This window comes from Trichosurus vulpecula, chromosome 5, assembly GCF_011100635.1.
Source record: "Trichosurus vulpecula isolate mTriVul1 chromosome 5, mTriVul1.pri, whole genome shotgun sequence".
NCBI lineage: Eukaryota > Metazoa > Chordata > Mammalia > Diprotodontia > Phalangeridae > Trichosurus > Trichosurus vulpecula.
Genome location: NC_050577.1, coordinates 240,946,913 through 240,968,532, shown reverse-complemented (window position 1 = coordinate 240,968,532; position 21,620 = coordinate 240,946,913). Strand labels below are relative to the sequence as shown.

At 35.9% G+C, this 21,620-nt stretch overlaps 1 protein-coding gene across 1 annotated transcript in view; it reads left to right on the top strand.

Annotated features, from left to right (window-relative positions):
• Window positions 1-21,620, top strand: part of ZDHHC17 (zinc finger DHHC-type palmitoyltransferase 17) — a 106,094-nt gene that overhangs the window by 39,480 nt on the left and 44,994 nt on the right. The window contains exons 2-7 of the mRNA XM_036759674.1: window positions 3,254-3,357; window positions 6,730-6,852; window positions 10,629-10,706; window positions 11,261-11,405; window positions 18,105-18,169; window positions 18,879-19,041. Of these exons, the coding sequence (XP_036615569.1) occupies window positions 3,254-3,357; window positions 6,730-6,852; window positions 10,629-10,706; window positions 11,261-11,405; window positions 18,105-18,169; window positions 18,879-19,041 (678 nt within the window). The remainder of the gene's footprint in view (window positions 1-3,253; window positions 3,358-6,729; window positions 6,853-10,628; window positions 10,707-11,260; window positions 11,406-18,104; window positions 18,170-18,878; window positions 19,042-21,620) is intronic.

Genomic DNA, 21,620 nt, shown 5'->3' with positions numbered 1-21,620 from the left:
CCCCTGATCTTATTGGGAATGCATCTAGTTTATCCCCATTACATATAATGCTTTGCTGATGGTTTTTTTAAATTTATTTTAATCAGAACTTAAGAAATAAAGCAAGCATTTCTGTAAAATAGAATAGAAAAAAAGATGATTGTATATGAAATTGCACATCTGTTATGTACAATTTTCTATTCCTTTTAAATATATAACAAAGTTATTATCATGTAAATTTCTTTTTCCCCTTTTTTTCACCTCCTCACTCCTGTCATACCATTAGACACAAATAAACACACACACACACACAACCATTCTATACACACTTCTATTTATCAGATCTTTCCCTGAATGCGTATAGCATCTTCCTTCATATATCCTTTTTGGTTAATTTGGGTATTTATAATAGTCAGAATGACTTGATCACTCATAGTTGTTCTTAAAACGATATTGTTGTTACTTTATACAGTGTTCTCTTATTTCTCTCAATATTCTGCTTATTGCTCTCTTTATGATTTTGTGCAAGTCTATCCAGGTTTTTCTAAGCTCATCGAGCTCATAATTTCTTATAGCACAGTACTATTCCATCACAGTCATATATCACACTCTCCAATTGACAGGTATCTCCACAATTTTGCCACCACAAAGAGAGCTGCTTACAAATATTTTAGAACAAATAGGTTCTTTTTCTTTTTCTGTGGTCACCTTGGGAAGCAGACTTAGGAGTGGTATTGCTGGGACAAAGGTATAGGCAGTTTAGTAACTCTTTGGGCATAATTCCAAAATGCTCTCCAGAATGGTTGGATCAGTTCACAGTTCGATTAGTAGTGAATTAGTATCCCAATTTTTCCACATCCCCTCCAATATTTGTTGCTTTCCCCTTCAATCATTTTAGCCAGTCAGATAGGTATAAAATGATATCTCAAGGTTGTTTTAATGTGCATTTCTTTAATCAATAATGGTTTAGAGCATTTTTTCATATGACTATAAATTGTTTTTATTTTAATTTTTGTATTTTAATTCAATTGAATAATCAGTCCATCGATAAAGAAATCTCTATTAAGTGTTTATTATGTGTGAAGCTACACCAAGTATTGGGGATGTTTATGTCCTTTGAAATTTTGAGTATAAGAAGCTGCTTGTGCTGTGGGCATAAATGGGAAATGTACTTGGGTGAGATTCATTTGTTAGAATACAGTGTCCAACAGCTTTATCTTAGGCATAAAAACAGGGCTGTGACAAAAATAAATTATATGGTAAGGCCATGGTCATCAATAAGGTTTATTTATTGGAAGCTTTCTGTGATAGAGCCTTGACTATCGCATACCTCTTTTGAGGCTATTTATGAATTTTTTTTTTAAAATGAAAGACTTGCATGCATTGTATAATAATGATTGACAAATAGCCTTTAGAATTGCAAAGGCCTTTACATAAATTATTGTCTGTGAGGCACTATTATCTCCTATCTACAGCTCGTGGAAACTGAGGTATGGATAGTTTAAATGGCTTATCATAGTGACACAGCTAGAGGTAGAATATGAACCGAAATCTTCCAGATTCAGAAGTTCTGAAAATACCTTCCAGGTCTAAACTGTGATTCTCTAACCTCTCTGGTGAGAAGATTGAGATTTAAATTCAAGCTTTGCTACGTCACCTTTTTGATTATAGGCAATTCCTTTCATTTTCCTTGGAGTGTACATATTTGTAAGAAGAAGGAACAGGAGTAATTGTCATCGGAAGTTCTAAGTCTAAAATCCTGTGATGTTAATTGAAGTAGATTTAATTAGATATCTATGTATGGTGCCATCTGCTGGTAAGATGAATTAATTGTCTTTGGAAAAGAGTAAATGTAGTAGTTAATGATTTTCAAATGCTTATGCTTATCTTCTCAGGTCTTGTTTATGTGTCTAGTAATTCTCTCTCTCCTATAAAATCTTTTCTATATCCCCTCCACCCTTTCCTTATCACTAAGAGTCATTTCCTTTCCTGAGAAATCCAAATATATTTAGATGTAATTATTTTGAGAAATACCCTAGCCCAATACATGACTTGAACTTCTTTTAAAATTATCGAGATTGTTTTTAAATATGGACTGCTTGCTTGATTGATATATAATAATAACTCTCAGAAGAAAATTTGGAATTACTATGTGTTATAGGAACAGATTAACTTTGTGTATAGGGCAGTTTAAATTCGTCTGATCTCCCCCAAATGTTTTGATTTACTCATATGATATAGATTAATCCCGTATTATTTCTTTCATTATACTCCAAACCCCTTCCCTTCTCTCTCATATTCATACTACCTGCCTTTTCCATTTAAAACTGCATCTGAGACATATTCGTATTTCCTCATCCATTAACTTGTGAAACTACTATAACTTGGAGTGACCCTGCTTGTCAACTTCAGGAAATCCTTTTACATTAGTTTTAGTTTACATACTACAGTATAGAAAATCTTAGAATATAGGCTTGGCAGTTCTTAGACATTATGTAATCTGCTACAGAAACTGTGGCCTAAACAGTAGGTTAAGTGACTTCTCCAGTACTACACAAGCTTTTAGCAGATGTAGGTCTAGGACCCAAGTAGCAGGTGGCATTGTTAGATACCAGTCTTGACTTAACAGGGAGTTTAGTTTCTAGTGATTCACTTTACTCATATTATATGTATGTGTCTATATACCATACTGCAAAGTTTCAGGAATATGATTTCATTAATACTCTTCCTTGTGCAGCTGGGGGGAAACTGAGGAACAGATAGTTTAAGTGGTTTCCTTATGGTGACATAGCTAGAGGTATATCTGTACCTAGGTTTTCCAGTTTCAAAAGTTCTGAAAATCCCTTCCAGCTCTAAATCTATGACTTGCTAATCTCTCTAGTGAAAATACTTGGTTTTAAATTCAAGCACTGCCACTTAACCTTTGTCATACAATGCGGACTGCCTTCTTAATGCAGACTAGATTGGCATCCTGGTTGCTGTGGGTAAAAAAAATGTACTTGCTGCTATTCAGCATTGTAGTGAAGAGCCTATCCCTACTTAACTAGGTTTTTCCTTAGATGACAGACACCACTAGTATTGACTCTATTAATATTTTAGTTTGCAGGAGGTGGGCCTTTCCTCCAAAGAAATCCAGATGGTAATAGGACAAGTAGCTACTACTTCACAGGCATTTTTCATGTATTTAAAAAGCATCCTCAATAAATTAATTAATTCCATTTCAATAAGCTAATTTTGTTTTAAACTTCTGGTGCTATGTGATTCTCGTTCATAGGAAATCAAGCCTCAAAGCCATTATAACCATGGATATGGTGAACCTCTTGGACGTAAAAGCCACATTGATGATTATAGCACATGGGATATAGTAAAAGCTACACAGTAAGTGTTTATTTACTATTTTGATTTATAGGATTATAAGTCCTTCTTGAACTTGTAAATAGCTTAACATTCTTATAATTTTTTTTATATGTATAAAAATTTAAGCATAGTTTCTTCTTAAATCCTACTCTTTGTACTTTGATAAAGCAAAGAACAATAAGAATTAATTGAACAAATTATTTGGCATTCCAAAAGAAAAGTTTGGTATTTCTCTCCATTTCCCTCTTTATCATTTAGTGGTATCTAGAAAAGCATTTGTATGATGCATTGAGTGTTGTGACTTTCAGATATGTGAAATTTTAGGTAAAGAACTATGTCATTACCTCATTAAGTATTTTTAATTACAAGAAAAACTCACCTTTGTAAGACAGAAAGCATCCAGAGGAGGGCAGCCATAATGCTAAAGGCCCTGAGATCTTGTCATATGAGGACTGATTGAAGGAACTTGATGATGACGTTTGTCCTGAAGAAAAGACTTAGGGGCACATGATAGTCATCTTTAAGAAAAAACTCATATCCTATGTTGGTTGATCAAGAGAATGCTAGAAAGATAATATACTTATAGTTCAACAAAGCTTTTGACAAAGTCTCTTAATGCTATGCTTGTAAATAAGATGGGAGAGTTATTGGCTGGATGATATTACAGTTAGGTAGACACAAAATGTAATGATGTAATGGGGTCATTATCTTGGAGGAAGGTGTCTAATGGAGTAACCCATGGCTTTGTTCTGTGTAACATCAGTATTAATGAAGGCATGGATGGCATGCCTGCCAAATTTACAAATGACAACAAGCTTGGAAGGTATAGCTAACATGGATGATAGTCTTGATCTAATTAGATCTCATATGAGACTAATTAATAATATGACATGGAAGTCAAAAAAGCTCTAGGCTACATTCATAAAGGCATAGTATTCTGAATGAGAGAGATAATGATTTTGCTATATTCTGCCCTGGTCAGGCCTCTTCTAGAATACCATGTTCAATTCTGGGTACTGTATTTTAGGAAAATGTAGACAAGCTAGAACATTTCCAGAAGAAGATAGCCAGGATGTTGAGAAGACTGGAGAATATGCCATATAAGCAATGATGTGTTTTATATTGTGAGTAGTAGAGAGCCATTGGTTTTTTGAGTAGGGAACTAACAGAATTCTGCATCAGGTAACTTATTTTGGTAGCTATGTGAAGGATGAATTAGAGAAATAACAAAAGAGACTGAAGATAAAGAGATGGATTAAGAGGCTATTAAAATATATTCATGCAGGCCTGAATTAGATTTGTGGCAGTATGCATAGAGAGGCAGGTAGGTAAGAGATAGAAGAAAGATTGTTGAGGTAGAATTGAGAGGACTTGGCAATTGATTGCATGTGGGGAGGCAGGGTGAGGGTAAAAGTTTAAAAAAATGACTGGGGTTTTGAGTTTAGGGGACTAGATGTCATCAACTATAGGAACAGAGAAGTTGATAAGAGAAACAACTTGGAGGAGGAGCAGAGGTGATGAGTTCAGTTCTGGACGTAGTGAGTTTGAGATGCCAGCAGGACATCCACAGCCTTTGTGTCTGTTAGGCAATTGTAAATGTAGGACTGAATGTCAGGAGAAAAATTAAGACTGGAGATACAAATTTGAGAGCTATCTGTATAGACTTGGTAATTGAAATCAATTAACTCTTAAAGGAAGACTATAGAGAGAAGAAAAGATGGTCTTACAGCCTTGGTGGACACTTAAGGATCCAGTAGAGAAATCAGACAAGAAGCCTAGAGAGGGTACTAAGAAACAATCAGATGGTAGGAGGAAGCCTAGGGAGGAGAAAATACTAAGAGAAGAGACTAATCATCAATGTCATATTCTACAGAAAAGTAAAAGAGATTAAGTGGGGACTGAGAACAGTCTTGTATATTGTCATCCACACCAATCTTAAATGGTGGTGAGATGTGATAGTTAGCCAGAAAGTAGGGAACACTAAAAAAGTGGGGAGGAGTGGATAGTGTGAGAATTAATTCTTGATCATGCATTTTGTATTTGATTTTACTCTATAAGAGATTTTACTCTGTAACCGTATTTCGTATTCCATGTAACAAGCCTAAACGTCTTCTCTGTCTTTGAGTGAAGAAGCTCACGCATCCAAAGGTTCAGTCTCTCTGAAGTTAAATGCCAAAGGCTTATGCTTTCCCACAGTCACTGTTCGTTAAAGAAAAACTCTGTTCTCAGTAGTCTCATAAAACATTGTCTCAGCATTCTCTACAAGGTTTGTGTGTTATCCTGGAGAAGCTGAACTGATTGACCTTGCCCCGTATTTCAGAAAGGGGGTCTTATGTAATCCTCCAGTTACCAGTAAGTCCACATACTTGGATCCCTATTGGTGACCTCAGGATGCGGCTGAGACCCGTAAAATTGACAAAAGCATTCCTTAGACACAGAGGTGGTCATCATCCAAGTGGGCTATGCCCACTTTCCTTGATGTAAACAATTATGATTCCCCAGCCCTAAAATGTTACTGATCCCATAACCAGAGATATAATTTTTATTCTGTTCTTTGTGTTCTTTGCTTATAAAAATAAGTTTCATCTTCAGTTCTGGGTCTTTGACATAAATGAAGGCAAGCCATTGACCTTTTATTATCAGATTACATTTCCCTGGTAAGAAATTATATGTTATGCAAAGAAATTTGCCTAACTTTTTGTTAGATTTCATGTGCTATAGTAGGCTTTTCCTTAAGGAAGTGAGTGCCTAATATTTGACTCTGAAACAACATAAGATTAAGATTTTTGAGTGTTGTGAGGGTCTTGATTTATCTTTGAGAAAACATTCTGTACTATTGTGTGCAGAATTTACTTAAATGTTGTTTTGTCTAATTTCCCTTAAAATACAATACTTATTTTTAGTATAGAATAATATCAGTGTTTCCTACTATCTGTTAAATTCTAGAATATGATTTTTGATAGAACAGCAGTGTTGACTAATAACTTTTTAGCTGATTTATTGATATTTTTACATATTATTACTATAAATTTGCTTACTTTTTATGGTGACAGTAAATATTGTGAATGTATTTGCAGAGTTGCTGATTAGTAAAGCAGGAAAGTTTTACTATTCCAACCTTTTTTTTATGACTCTCTATGATTAGTAATGCTAAATGAGCAGCTAGGAGGTTATGTTTTGTTGTAGTCCCTAGGAAATGACTTACTATGTATGAAACATTTCAGGCTGTGTTATGCATGTGAATTTCTAAAAGTAAAAAATTTTTCTAAGAGGTCTAGCATAATGGCTAATAGCAACTTCTTTATCTTTTTAAATGTCTGCATTATTTTCTTTTTAGCTTTAAATTTCCTCCGAGGTAATAACATTGTCACCAGAATTTTCTTTTTCTTTAAGATACGGAATATATGAACGCTGCAGAGAGTTGGTGGAAGCAGGTTATGATGTGAGGCAACCAGACAAAGAAAATGTCACACTTCTCCATTGGGCTGCCATAAATAACAGGATAGACCTAGTAAAGTATGTGTTTTTGATATTTATGAATATTAGTTGGTTTTATTTTAGCTGTGACTTTCTTTATAAAGATCTCATTGCTTTTAGTATTTTTCATTTTCCTGTGGCTTCATTTTTGTTTCTTGTTTTCTTTGTGAAGAGTTCAAATCAAATACCATATTAGCAATTGTTATTTCAGAATTCTTATTTTAAATTTTCTTTTTCATGAGGAACTTGCTAATCAACAAACAGACAAAAGGTAAGTACATTGTATACATATGCAAAAATAGTTGTCAGTTTCTTCCTCTGTAAACGGAACATCTGTGTCCCAGGTTTGTTTTGAGAATAAACAGAGATAATAATATTTGTAAACTGCTTTGCAAAACTTAAAGTTCTATATAAATGCCTAAGTTCTATATAAATAAATGCTAGCTAGCTAGCTAACTAGTAGTTGTGGTGGTAGCAATAACAATAATAAAACTGTTCTGTATTTTATATAATAATTGAAAGTGCTCATTTATGGCCAGTGCTAGTCATTTGTATGACTAAATATCACTTACTAATTGGGATCACAAAGGAGAATTGTTTGGGATCCTTTTTTATTTTCTTTGAAATGTTCTTCTTTCCTAATTTCCCCCTTGCAAGGTTGAAAACCATTCTGAGTCTCTTGAATCTACAGTTGCCCATATCTACCTACCTTTTTATTTGGTGCTGTGATTGTGACAGAGTGACACAGTAGCAAATGAAGTTCTTTGGAGATGTTCTCACATGTCCTAGCGCTTAAAATTCTCTACGTTCCAGGACTTTGCCTGCTCCTGCTACCTAATAGTGAAATCAACAAGCATTTATTATTTAACAGGCACCTGATATGTTCCAGGCACTGAGGTAGGCATTAGGAATACAAAGAAAGGCCAGAACACTCTTTGCTTACAAGGAGATCACAATCTAATAGGGCCGGTCAGAATGGAAACAACTATGTCCAGATAAGATATAGACAGGACAAATGCAGTCAGTCAACAAATATTTATTAAGTGCCTGCTCTTTGCCAGGCACTGTACTAAGTTCTGGAGATGCAAACAAAATAGATATTCCCTGCCTACAAGGAGCTTATAATCTAATAGGGGAAGACAAGACACAAAAGGAAGCTGAAAACAGCAGTTGGTTGTGGGGAAGGTGTACAACTCAGGGAGTGGAGAAGTCTGAGAAGTTCCAAAATAGTGCAGACAGGTGAGAAATGAGAAGATTGGAAAGAGTCATTGAAGATAGGGGAGATACTAATATTAAGGAGGATAAGGAAAGGCTTCTTACAGAAGGTGGAGTTTTAGCTGAAACTTGAAGGAAATCAGAGAATCCATAAGTCAGAGGAGAGAAGGAAAAGAATTTCAGGCCTGGAGGAAAGCCTGTGAAAATGATCAGTCAGGAGAATGGAGTGTCTTGTATGAGGAGCAGCAAGGAGACCAAAGTTACTACATCATAGTGGAAGGAGGGAGTAAGGTATAAGATGATTAGAAACGTAGGAAGGAGCCTGTTCGTGGAGGCCTTTAAATCCCAAACAGAGGATTTTATATTTGATCCAGGAGACACTAGGGAGCCCCTGGAGTTTATAAATAAGAGAATGACATGGTCAGGCTCGTACTTTAGGAAGATCACTTTGATAGGTGAGGTGAAACTAGCCTGGAGTGGGGAGAGATTTGAGGCTTGTAGGCCAACCAGAAGGCTGTTGCCATAGTCCAGGCATAAAGTGATAAGGCCCTGCACCAGAGCATTGTCAGTGCCAGGGAAGAGAGTGGAGTGTATAAAAACGATATGGGGGATCAGAGAGTGAGGAGTCAGGGATGACCTAGGTTGCAAACATGGGTGACTAGGAGAATAGTGGTCTTGACAGTAATAGAGAAGTTAGGAAGAGGGGTGGGTTTTGGGGGGAAAGATAACCAGTTTAGTTTTGGACATCTTGAGTTCAGGATAGCTATAGGACATCCAGTTTGAGGTGTTGATTAGAGAGTTGGAGATGTGAGACTGGAGGTCAAAAGAGATGTTAAGGCTATATAAATAGACCTGATGATCATTTTCATAGAGGGATAATTAAAGAAGCTGATTACAAGGAGAAGAGAAGGCTGAGTTTAAGTAACATAAACTTGGGGTGGACCCAGTCATCATAGTTTTGTGATTTTCTCCAATTTTATGAATAAACAAGACATGAATAAGAGAAAAGGCAGTGTATGGTGGGAGTAATCTAAGTCATAACAGGAAAAGAATATCAGTAGAGTAAGGGGGCAAGGGACTCAAGAGAGGAGGGTAGTTAGTATAGAGTTGAACATCAAGTAGTTAAGATGGAAAAGGGAAGAGAGAGAGCCAATGTGGTAGTGGCATCCTGAGAACCAGCTGAGAGGGAGAGGAATTGGAGATCACCATGAGAATGAAGAACAGGATTAGGGATATGTAAAGCATAGGGAAAGGCAGAATGACAAAAGAGTATAATCAGATAAAGGAATTTCAGAGCTTGTGAACTGAGAGTAGAAAACATATGGGTGATGGCAAGAGCGAGAATATGACCATCTCTCTGCTGGCCAATGGGATGGAGTGGTAAGTCATGGAAAATGCATAAATTAAGGCAGTTGGGAATTAGGGTGCTTGAGGTTGTCAGATATGTACATTTGAAGTTCCCTTTTATGAAGGCTAGAGTTGGGGAGGAAAGTCAGAGAAACAGTCTCTGAACTCACTGAAGAAGGGAGAGTGTCCAGGAGGGTAGGTAATTAACATCTGTCAGTATCTTGTTTGGGTGATAGAAATCAATTGAATGACCATCAGAGTAAGAGAAGTTACTTAGTGATGGTGGTAGAGGGGAGAGAGAGTCAGGAAGTGTCAAGGAAGGGGCAGCCATCATCCACTGCCATCACCAGTGAGTTTGGGAGGGATGGTTATGAGGGAAAGTACAACTAGTGCTGATGAGGATGGTCAGGGGGCCTGTTGTCCAGAGGGAGCCAGGTCACAGTGGGGAATGAGAAAGAAAAAGATTTAAGGTGAAAGTAAGTTTGTTACTCAGACATTCCTGAGGGCATAGTGGAAGAGTAGGTAGATCTTGAATAGGAAGTTGTGGGGGTCAGGTTGAGAGGAATGGGAGCTAGAGTGCAGGCAGTGGCGGATGGGGCACGAGGTTTGTACAATAACAGCTGGGGGGTTGAGGATCACTGGCATGGGAAAGTTATGACAGGTAGTTTGCTAATTATTAGGAATGAGTTCACACAAGCTATTGTCATTCCCAGGGGGTCTAGACACCTTGGTGTGGAGGTGGGCTAGGCTGGAGGGTAAGCCTTGAATTTAAGAGAAGCTGTCCTTACCAAATAGAGGTTTTTGTCAGAGACTCAACAGTAATTGGCTCAGGATGGAGTCATTCTAGGCCCTGCGCAACATGTGTAGGTGGAAAGCTGGGGGTGAGGGGGAAAGGAGGGCCGGTAAAGGGTGGTGAGAGTGGTGGGAGAGCAGTCTTCTGGGAGGGCACACAAAATGGCTGATCCAAGGAAGGATCTCAATTCGTGCTTTGTTGCTTTTCTTGTAATACTGAGTTCTTTAATGAAACTTTTTTCAATGATCAGAAAAATCTCCGTGTATTTCTAGTACAGATTGTAGTGATAAGTTACTGGTTTAAATTTGTTAGATGACTATCAAAAAAATCCCTGATATATCATAAAAGCTTCAAAGATAGAAGGAATAAGGCTTTCTTTGTTTTATCTTCCATATAATTTCACAGTTTTTAATGTGATTATAATAGTAATAAAATTGCTAAATTCTTTTTTTCTTCATAGATATTACATATCGAAAGGTGCTATTGTGGATCAACTAGGAGGAGACCTAAATTCAACTCCACTCCACTGGGCCACAAGGTTAAAAATCAGTTTTGGATTTATTTGTTTATTTATTGGTTTATAACTGAGCTGTTGTGTTCAGGGGTGTTAGACCTCCAAATTATTAGGAAAATTCACATAGTAGTAACTATAGGTTTTATATATGAATGAATTTCTGTCTTTTATTGTCTGCTTTAAAAGCCAGTCTCTTTTTTTTTTTTCTTAAATGCCCAATGGCAAATTTGCAGAATGTTATTCTATTTATACAACTGGCACATATTTTTTTTCCATTTGCAAAAATGGGAACTTCAATGTTTAACTAATTTTCCACTTTTATATGCAAGGTGAGCATTTAATTAATAGTAATTTGTCAAGCTTAAGTATCAACTATTAATCTTGATTTAGAAAGTTATCATTATCCTGAATGAAGTATTTAGTAGTGCAAATTCATGAATGTGTTCTGATAAATATTTAAATAAAAATGAAACCTAGTTTTGTATTTAGGATTTTCAGTGATTATAGTCATTGAAAGTGCTATTTTCCTTGTTCAGAAGAGCTTGATATTCCTCAGTGTTCATTCTTTTTCGTTTTAGACAGGGCCATTTATCCATGGTTGTACAACTTATGAAATATGGTGCAGATCCTTCATTAATTGATGGAGAAGGATGTAGCTGCATTCACCTGGCTGCCCAGTTTGGACATACTTCTATTGTTGCTTATCTGATAGCAAAAGGACAGGTAAAAATACTTTGTTGTTGTCGTTCAGTCATTTCAGTTGTGTCCGACTACATGATTCCACTTGGGGTTTTCTTGGCAAAGATACTGGAGTGCTTTGCCATTTCCTTCTCCAGCTTATTTTACAGATGAGGAAGCGAGGTAAACAGACTTGCCCAGAGTCACACAGGTAGTGTCTGAGGCTAGATTTGAATTCAGATTTTCCTGATGCCAGGCTTGGTACTCTATCCACTGTGCCACCTAACTGCTTACTTACATTATATTTTTATTAAATACTTTTAAATAATTAAATTTTATATTCTTAGCATCATTATGGAGATTGTAATTGAAGTTTACCTGAGAATGTAAAAAAGAGAAAAACAAACTTTATTGGATCAAAGATTCAGCCTTTGAAAAAAGTACCAAATATATGTGTATTTGGATGTAGACATACGTATCTGTAAAGTATTCCATTCTCTGATCTTACAAGTCCTTTTCAGTGCCTTATTGTGGAAGTGATACTGTTCTCAAAGTCTTTGCCAGCAAAACACTCCCTAGTTGTTAATAATCTCTCCTCCCTAAATTATCCTGTATTTACTTATATACGTATATCTTTTATTCCGTCAGTTGGATGGTACCTACTTGAAGGCAAAGATGATATCATTTTTGCCTTTTTACTCCCTAATTCATAATTGCACCTTGTAAGTGCTTAATAATTGTTTGTTGAATTGAATTGAGTGGTTTTTAGATCAAGACATTGATTTCATTATCTTATTACCAAAAGAAGTAATTTAACTAATGGTACTATTAATTGGTAAACATTATTGCTTTAACTTAAGGATTCATCCCAGGGATAGGGAACCTGCTGCCTCAAGGCCACTTGTGATCTTCTAGGCCCTTGGGTGTGTATCAGTAAGGCAATAATAATAATGTAGATGATAATTGTCAAAATTCCTATGTAATTCTGTATTGCAAAGTATGACAGACTCTCCATGAAGTAGGTAGAAGTATAACATTTATTCAGACACCAGAGAACCATATCCCATAACCAAATGTTCAGCTCCCACAGCCAGTTAGCCCACTTCATCATAGCAGCAAGAAACCCAAAACACGATATCACAACATGGAGCCTCGCCATCCCAAAACCTCTCCAACCCCCTGCTGGGGTCTTCCCAAAGACAAACTCACAGTACAGCTAAGTCAGCCTGTTCAGCTCTAACAATCACGAGGGTGGCCATTAGTGGCCATTAGCAGCCATAACTGCGCGCGCGCTCTCTCTCTCTCTCTCTCTCTCTCTCTCTCTCTCTTTCTCTCTCTCATATTCTCACTGCATTTTCCTGTGACATAGCTTCCTTTTCCTGTCAGGAAGCTCGTCTTACCACATGTGACTCAGGCTTCCTATGACATAAGCCCGTCACATGGCCTATTAATGAGTGGGAAAGATCTTCAATCTAAATTGCTACTATAGGGTGTGGCCTTTTGACTAGGTCAAGGTTTTACAGAACAAATCCTTTTGTTAAGGGAATTTGTTCTGTGAAGTTTGGATTCAGTCAAAAGGCCCCACTTGAGGACCTTGAGGGCCATATGTGACCTTGAGGCCACAGGTTCCTGTAGCGCCAGTGCAATACCCATAGCAGCTATGGCTCCTCTGAATATACCAAAATAGCAGCCGGTGTAGTTTTGAATCACAAAATATAACAGACTCTCTTCATTGAAGGCGGAACCAAAGCATTTATTCAAACACCAGAAAGCCATATCCCAACATTAGAAAGCCAAATCCACCATAGCAACAAAGAAATCTACACGTTATCAATTCAGGGGGCACTGATATCCCCAGGCCTTCCCTCCGTCAGGCACAAATCAAGCTCCCTTAGGCAAAAATGCCCCTCTCTTGCCCATGTTAGTTGCTCTGTTCTCTGACTGCCTTGTCTCTCTCCCAGCTCTGCCCCATACCAAGTTCCTGTTTGACCCCTTTGGCAAGCTCCTCCCACCACAGGCTCATGTGACTCCGACTTCCACGTGACTCAGACAAGTCACATGGGCCTATTACTGGATGAGAAGATCTTCACATTCCATTACAGTTCCTCACCCCTGATTTATTCTGATTTAATAAAATTGTTATATTGCTACATGACATGATATTGTGTTGTATTGCAATTGTATTGTATTGCAATATAATATTATAATGCTATATTTTTCAGAACTTTAAAAGATATTATTGACAGTATCAAGCAAAAAAAGTTGAATATTATATGTGAAAAGGTTACAAATTAAGCAGATTGTTCAAGGAAGTAATGATTTAGCTATTCCTACTCTATCTTTGATTCCCAGGCTGTCTTAATTTAAGTAAGCATTAATTTTGTTTGCAAGTATTTTTTAACACTAGTTTCATAATGTTATCTATAGGTCAGGATATTCCTTTTAACTAGGAGTGATAATGCTATCAAATGTAACCCTTTACATAGTAAAGAATAATGACTGACCTTTGGGGCAGGGCTTTTCTTCTTATGTAAAAGAGACTATCAAGAATAAATTGATAGCACCTTTTTGTTGAATTCATTTCAACTGACATTAAATTAAATGTCTGTTGAGCTCTGAGCTTCCTCCTAGATGTTGGGGTAAAGTATTCTCAGTTATGTTCCCAGACAGATTTCTTAAAAGTAGATTATCCCTTTATGCAAATGCAAAAGCTTAAGAATTTCATGGGAAAACAAACCATTATTTCAGAAACAAAATTTGAATCTTGAAAAGAAAAGCCATCAAGCTATTTGCTAGTACCAAGAGAACTGTTAAAGAACCCCTTTGCATTCAAAGGGTGGTGATTGGTAATGACTTTTTTGGTTCATACAGTACATTGGAAATGTGGGGGAATGAAAGAGCAACAACAGCTGTGATTAAACCTCTTGTAGAAACCCTTGTTTTTCTCATCTCTCTTACTTACCTAAGGTTCACATCTCTTCCCCCTTTCCCCCCAATTCTTCTGTTTCATTCGTTTCTTTCTCTTCCTCTGCTTTAAAACAAATATAGACTGAGCAGATTGTCTCGCAGCAGTACACACCCCAGAAGTTAACAAGTAAAAGAGCATGTCTTTTGGGGATTAGTGCTGGGTGAGGAGGTTATTGCATTTTGATGTAAAGAATACTGTCCCAAAATGTTAGACTTGTGGCTTCTGGTGTGGGTTCTGCCAGTTAGGGGTTGTATGATATGAACAGATCTGTTTACCTCTCCTAGCTCATTTTTCTTACTTATAAGGTGAAGATAGTAATCCCTAACCTTCTTACTTCACAGGACTATTGTGAGGAGCCTCAGAGGTAGTAATTCTGAAAGCACTGTGGACACTTGTAAAGTACTTCACGATAATCTTATTTAATTATTGGATTGCAAAGGATAACAAAAATGACTCATGAGCAGTAGGAAAAAAAAGCTGATCTGAGTAGGGAGAAAGTAAGAGAATTTGTACCTTTCTTCAATAAGGCTGTTTTGACAGCCTCAAAGGAATTGAATCCTCAGCAACTGAAATAACTGGCTGAGGTGACTGCTGAGTTACTGCCAGTGATCTGTGAAAGCCTCTGGAGAACTAGGGTGATAGCACAAAAGTGGAGAAGGACAAATGTCTTGATTTTCAAAATGAAGAGAACATTCTAAACTAGAAGCCAGTGAGCTTGACTTTAGTTCCTGGCAAAACTCTAGTATATATTAGGTTTCTAGAGGTCTGTGAACGTCTAATGAAGAGACTAATGGTTACAAAGAGCCACCTTGATTTCATTAGGGATAGGTTATCCCAGACTGACTTTCTATCCTTTTTTGAGGGATAAGTTGGCAAACCAGAGAAGTACTATACATATGGTTTACTCAGGTTTTAGCAGATGATCTGAAAAAGTCTTTCATGCTCTTCTTAGTGACAAAGTAGAGATGAATGCTTGATGATAGGGTAAATGACAGAGGAGTCAGAACTGGTTGGATGACCTGATTCAAAAGTAAACATTAATGATCCATATCAGCTTGGAAGTTTGTCTCCAGTGAAGTATCCCAGGCTTCTGTGCTTAGCTCTGTACTGTTTAACATATTATAAATGACTTTCACAAAGTCATAGATGACATTTGTCAAATTTGTAGGTGACTTAATGCTGGAAGAGCTAGTTAGCTAGTACCTTGGATGACTGAGTCAGGATTCAAAAAGGTTTTGATGTATTATATATTTGTTTGTTGTCTTCCCCCATAAGTTTGTAGTCTCTTTGAGGGCAGGGACTATCTTTCGCCTCTTTTTGTATCCCCAAGACTTAGCACAGTGCCTGGCACTTAGTAGATGCTTAATAAATATTTCTTGATTGATTGATGGATAGACTTAAACATTGGATTGTGTCTAGTCATATTAAACTTAATAGAGATAAATAAATTAGAAAAACTTAGTTTCAAAAAAATCAGTTTTGTAGCTATATAGGAAGCATAGGTAGATAAATATCTCTGAAAAAGAACGGAAGATTTTATTGGCCTGCCCTTCTATGTACTCTGCTATGGTGAAACTGTACCTGAACTATTTTGTTCCAAATTTTAAGAAAGAAGATAAGCTGGAGAGCGTTCAGCATGATAAATTAGGAGCTTGAAGTGATACCAGAAAAAGATTGGTTGAAGGAAGTGGAATTGTTTAGCTTGGAGAAGATTGACAGGGGATGTTATGATTGTATCCAAGCATATGGAAGGCTGTCACATAGAAGGGGGGAGTTAGTATTGTTTTTATCCCAAAGGACAGCTGTAAAAGCAAAGTAGAAGTTTGGAAATGCTGCAAGTTTAGGCTTGATGTAAGGAAAAACTTCCTAACATTTATAGGCATTCAAAAGTGTAGTGCCAGTGCAGCTAAAATGAGGAAAGAATTGAGTAAATGGGAAAAAATATTAACAGCAAGTTACTCTTATAAAAGTCTCATTATATATAATATATAATATATATATAGTATATGTATATGATATATATATATAGACAACTAGTTCAAATTTATAAGACAAAGGAGAGCCATTTCCCAGCTGATAAATGGTCAGAGTATTAGTAGTCGTATAAAAAATACTTTAAATCACTGCAAATTAAAACAACTCTGAGGGACCACTTCATACCCATTAGATTGGCAAAAATGACCAAAAAAGGAAAATGATAAATGCTGGAAGGGCTGTAGGAGAACAGGTGCATTAATGATCTGTTGGTGGCTTTGTGAACTGGTCCATTCATTCTGGAAAGCAGATTGGAAACTATTCTGTAAAAGCTATAAAATTATTCATTTAACTTGATGTAGTGATGCTGCTACTAGATCTGTATCCTAAAGAGATCGAAGAACGAGGAAAAGGACCCATATGAAAAGAAACCATATGTATTTATGGTAGTTCTTTTTGTAGTGGCAAAGAATTGGAAACTGAGGAAGGTCCCATCAGTTGAGGAGTGGCTGAACAAGTTATGGTATATGAATATTATGATAAACTATTGTGTTATAAGAAGTAATGAAGGTCATGGTTTCAAAGAAACCTGAGACATATATGAACTTAAACAGAATGAAGTGAGCCGAACCAGAACAGTTTTAACAAAATAAAAACAATAGTGCAAAAACAAACAACTTTGAAAGATTTAGGAACTCTGATCACAGAGGGCTCAAAAATGCATTCTGCTTAACCGCTGATAGAAAGGTGATGCCTCACTGCAAATGGAAACTTTTTCGAGGGGGGGTGGGGCGTGGAGTGGGGGATGTCCAATGTGGGAATTTGCTTTTCTTGAATATACACATTTGTAACAGGAGTTTTGTTTTTCTTTCTTTCTCATGGTGGGGGTGGGGCAGGGAGAGAGAGAATGCAGATCTTTGTTAAAATTGCTGTGTGTGAGTGTGGGTGCCTGCATGCTTGCTCTCTTTTGTTAGAATTAGGAATCAGTCTTATGATAATATGAGCTTTGCTTTCAGTATGTTTGGTACCAACTTTTTAAAACCCAAGACAGAGGAAGAGAAATTTCAGTTATGTCTTTCGCATCTCTATAATTGACATAGTTTCAAGTTCTACATTTTCTTTTTGACAGTAACCTTCTTAAATTTGAAAACCAGTTGGTTCCCCTCCTCCAAATGCCCAAAAGATTCCTTTTTGACATCTTATTTTTTTTTCTAATTCAAGCTTTTAGGCTTTATGTTGAAAGGAGGGTTGTATCTTTTATGTGAAATTAACCGTCAGGTATATTTCATCATTTGTAGTTTTTTGCACATTAAATTTACACATAAGTTAATGAATTGTATTATCATTATTAGAGTAACTTTTTCTAACTTCATACTACAGATAATTTGAAAGAGAAAATACATACTCTTACTGTAGTCAAAGATTAGGCCTTTCTACCCAGCTTTTAAAAATGCCTTAGAACAAAAATCAGTCACGAAACAACAAGATGTAATATTACTTAAATTACCTGAAAATAATCCTGGGTCTCAAATAGGTAACAATTATTGATAAAGTTAAAAACTTCAAAGAAAAATCAATATCTGAAAAGGGAGAACTGAAAAAGCATGTGCTGATAAAATTAATAAGAAATTTAGTGAGGCAAAGTAGTTAATTCAGCTGTTTAAGTAACAGCAGTGGAACAATTTATACTTATTAGTTACCTGGACTAAATTACCTTCTGTTATGTAGGTTTGAACATTCATATAATTCCCCAAATAAACTTAGCATATTTTTAGTACCTGACTTCTTTTTCTCTTTATTAGGATGTAGATATGATGGATCAGAATGGAATGACTCCTTTAATGTGGGCAGCTTACAGGACACATAGGTATGTGCTCCTTGTAAAATATTTGTTCAAACTGCTGTCAGGAGTTTTGTATAATGGATAATACCTGTAAAATTTAGTGAAGGGAAAGTAGACTCCAAGGGCCTTGAAGGCAGGGATTGTCTTCTTCATCTTTTCATGCTCTTATAGTATTTAACAGTGCTTTGCACACATAGTAGTTGCTCAGTAAAATACTAAGGAATTTTTTATTATTTTTTAAAAAATTAATTACTTTCCCTCACTAAATTGTCATACACATACCTTATTATGCGTGAATTTAATACATGTTTAGACGCTTTGCTGTTTTAAAAATGAGTAGCTTTCATATCGTTCCACGCATTGCTAATTGGAATACTTTTCAGACTTTTTCGTATTTTTTCAGAAAAAAGATATGATAAAGTATCTTTTAAAAGGATTGATTTGTTTTTGCATGTGACTTGAGAATCTAATGTTTTACCATTACTTATTATTTTAGTTCTTAAAAATACTGGCCCTTAAACAAGAAGTGGAAAGTTTTCATGAAACCACAAACTTTTATGTCCTGAAGAACTATTGATTCAGTTGGTGTTGCTCATCCTTAGTACTTAAAGATAGTGCAGTGTTTAGAGTAAGGTGGAATTGTGCCACAACAGAATGTGTGGCCAAAAGCCATTTACCTAACATTTCTGTTTTAATGTCTGTATTTCAATTACAGTTTTGTTTCTTCCCCCAGTGTGGATCCAACTCGATTGCTTTTAACATTTAATGTTTCAGTTAATCTTGGTGACAAATATCACAAAAACACTGCGCTACATTGGGCGGTACTAGCAGGAAATACTACCGTCATTAGTCTTCTTCTGGATGCTGGAGCTAATGTTGACGCCCAGAATATCAAGGTAAAAATACTTTTAAAATATTTGAGAACATGAAAAATGCACTATTAAGTGCTTCAAAGAATGTGGGTTTTGGGTTTTGAAGTTTTAATGAGCTTGGTGTATTATCAATAACCTTGTAGTTTCTTTATTTGAAGTATTGAAGTCATTTTCATATTTTGGTTATGTTTATTAGTGCACTGGAGCTCTCATTAAGAAGATTAAATAATTTTTCTTTTTGATTGATTAAATAAAAGTTTCTTTGAGAATTCTAATTTTCTTGTGGGTCACATCCAAGAAAGATAAAGAATAGGAATTTAGAAGAACCCAGTTTGTATGTAAATGGGAAAAGGTTGTGTTGCTATTCTTATATTTAGATTAACCATCTTTATAGCTGCTAATAGTTGTTCCTGAATACACTAAATTTCTCCAGTTACATTTGTGAATTTGTTTGCATGAAATTCCTTCAAACTCTTAAACCACAGTGCCTTCTATTAATAATGTATATTCATAAATAACTGTTCTTTAGTGAAAATGTGCCCTATTTTGGTCTACTTCCTAGGTTATTTTCTGAATCACATTTCTTAAATTTCTGAGTGATTTGTTAAAAAACAGATATTGTCTAGTTTGAGTCATTTAAAGAAAACTCCTAATCTGAAATAGCCAATCAGAAAGTAGGTCATCATCTGCTGGATCAGGGTATCTTTAATGTTCCCATGAATTGTGCTTATCTTACATGAAATATAGAAATGTGTAAGTATAAAGTCACTTGTCATTACAGATGTAGCAGTTTTAATTCTATTAAGTGGCTGCTACTTACCTAATTATAATATAAGAAACTATTACATTAAAAGAATTTTGTGTATTTAGTCATGTAATTTTAGGAAGTCCATTACTTCTCAGTGAATGTAGTAAAATAAAGAAATAGATGAGCAAAATAGCTTCATTCTTAAAAAAAAAATAAGAATGTGGCAGAATCATATTTTGATCTTAGTACAATTTTCTTTCTCCATATTCCTTTTGGAAGAAACTCTGACTGAAGGTTTTGAGTAGAAATTGAGCTAGGAGATAGAAACTTTCATTTTGCATTTACCTATGCCTATTTGGGTTTACAGTCTAGTTGATTAAAGATGTAAAATGAAGTTTTTGGTACTAAATTATGTGATAATTTGAGGTTTTTATGGGTTTTAGATATGTGGGTCACAGATTACAGTTGAAATGTGCCTTAACAGCGCTTTTGTCTAAATTTTATAGCTTCACTGTGTAGCATATTTAAATGTACATAAGATATTAAATGAATGTTTACTATGATTATCATATAGTGCTCATTCCAAATCCTTCCTTTGTTATATCCCTCTAGGTGTTTTGCAAAATAGAGTGAAAGTAGATTTTTATTAGTTGGTGGTTTTAGACAGAACTTTTTGATCACCTTTTGTTACAGCTTAGTTGCTTTTGAGTCCTTAATGAAAAACTTTGTTGAACAAATAATCTGACAATAGCTTTTTACTTCTAAATTAGCCTCCTTTAATTCATATGATGTTGAAAACTAATAAAATTTTGAGACAATGGCCGTAGCCTGAGGAAAATTGCCCTATGGGAGTTTCTTAATAAATTCCTTAAAATGTTATAACCAAACCCCTTATTTGAATGTTGCCAAACTCCTTTGTAATATTCACTATAAATCCATTCGCTGAAAACCACGTTAATAATCCTTGCCTGTTGTTGCATTTAGCTCAGCTCTGTATTTGCCTCTTGCATTCCGTTCCTCACTCCCTTCTTCTCTCTTTTCTGTCCTACCATTTCATTTCCTCGTGCCTCTATTCATGTAGCATCTAGCAGTCTAAAGGCCAGCTCAGCTCCAGTACTCAATTGGATTCAACATAACCTTCAGTGGCTAGGTCCATTAGTTCTACCATGCTCAACCTAGCCCTGCTCCAAGGCCATAGTATCTTAAGCTCCCTGTGTGTGTTCAGTTATTTTTCAGTCTTGTCTGACTCTTCATGAGCCCATTTGGGATTTTCTTGTCAAATGTACTGGTTTGCCATTTCCTTCTCCAGCTCATTTTACAGATGAGGAATCTAAGACAAACAGGGTTAAGTGACTTGCCCAGGGTGACACAGCTAGTAAGTGTCTGAGGCCATATTTGAACTCAGGAAGATGAGTCTTCCTGACTTTGGGACCAGCGCTCTATCTACTGTGCCACCTATCTGCCCTCTTAAGCTCCCTACCTCTAGCTGAGCTGCTGAATCCATTACCTTCCTAGGTCTTCTCAGAGCTATCTCAGCATTCCTACCCCTTTTTCCCTATGATCTTGTTTTTACCTGAATTAAAGTCTTGGTAGAATCAGTTGATGTTAAGCTGACTATAATTTTAAATTCCAAAGCCCTTGGAAAAGTTTGCCTCATTTTTATTTCTTACTTAAATCCTGTAAGAAAATTGATTAAAGCCATTAAAATAAAATAAAGAAATCTTACCCAGTTTTCTTTACAAGTAGACTTTTCTTGGTGACAGGAAGACTTACATTTTGTTTATTTAAAGAGTAGCTACACATTAAACTTCCAAGATAAATATTCTTGTACTTTTATAAAAACAGATTATGCTTC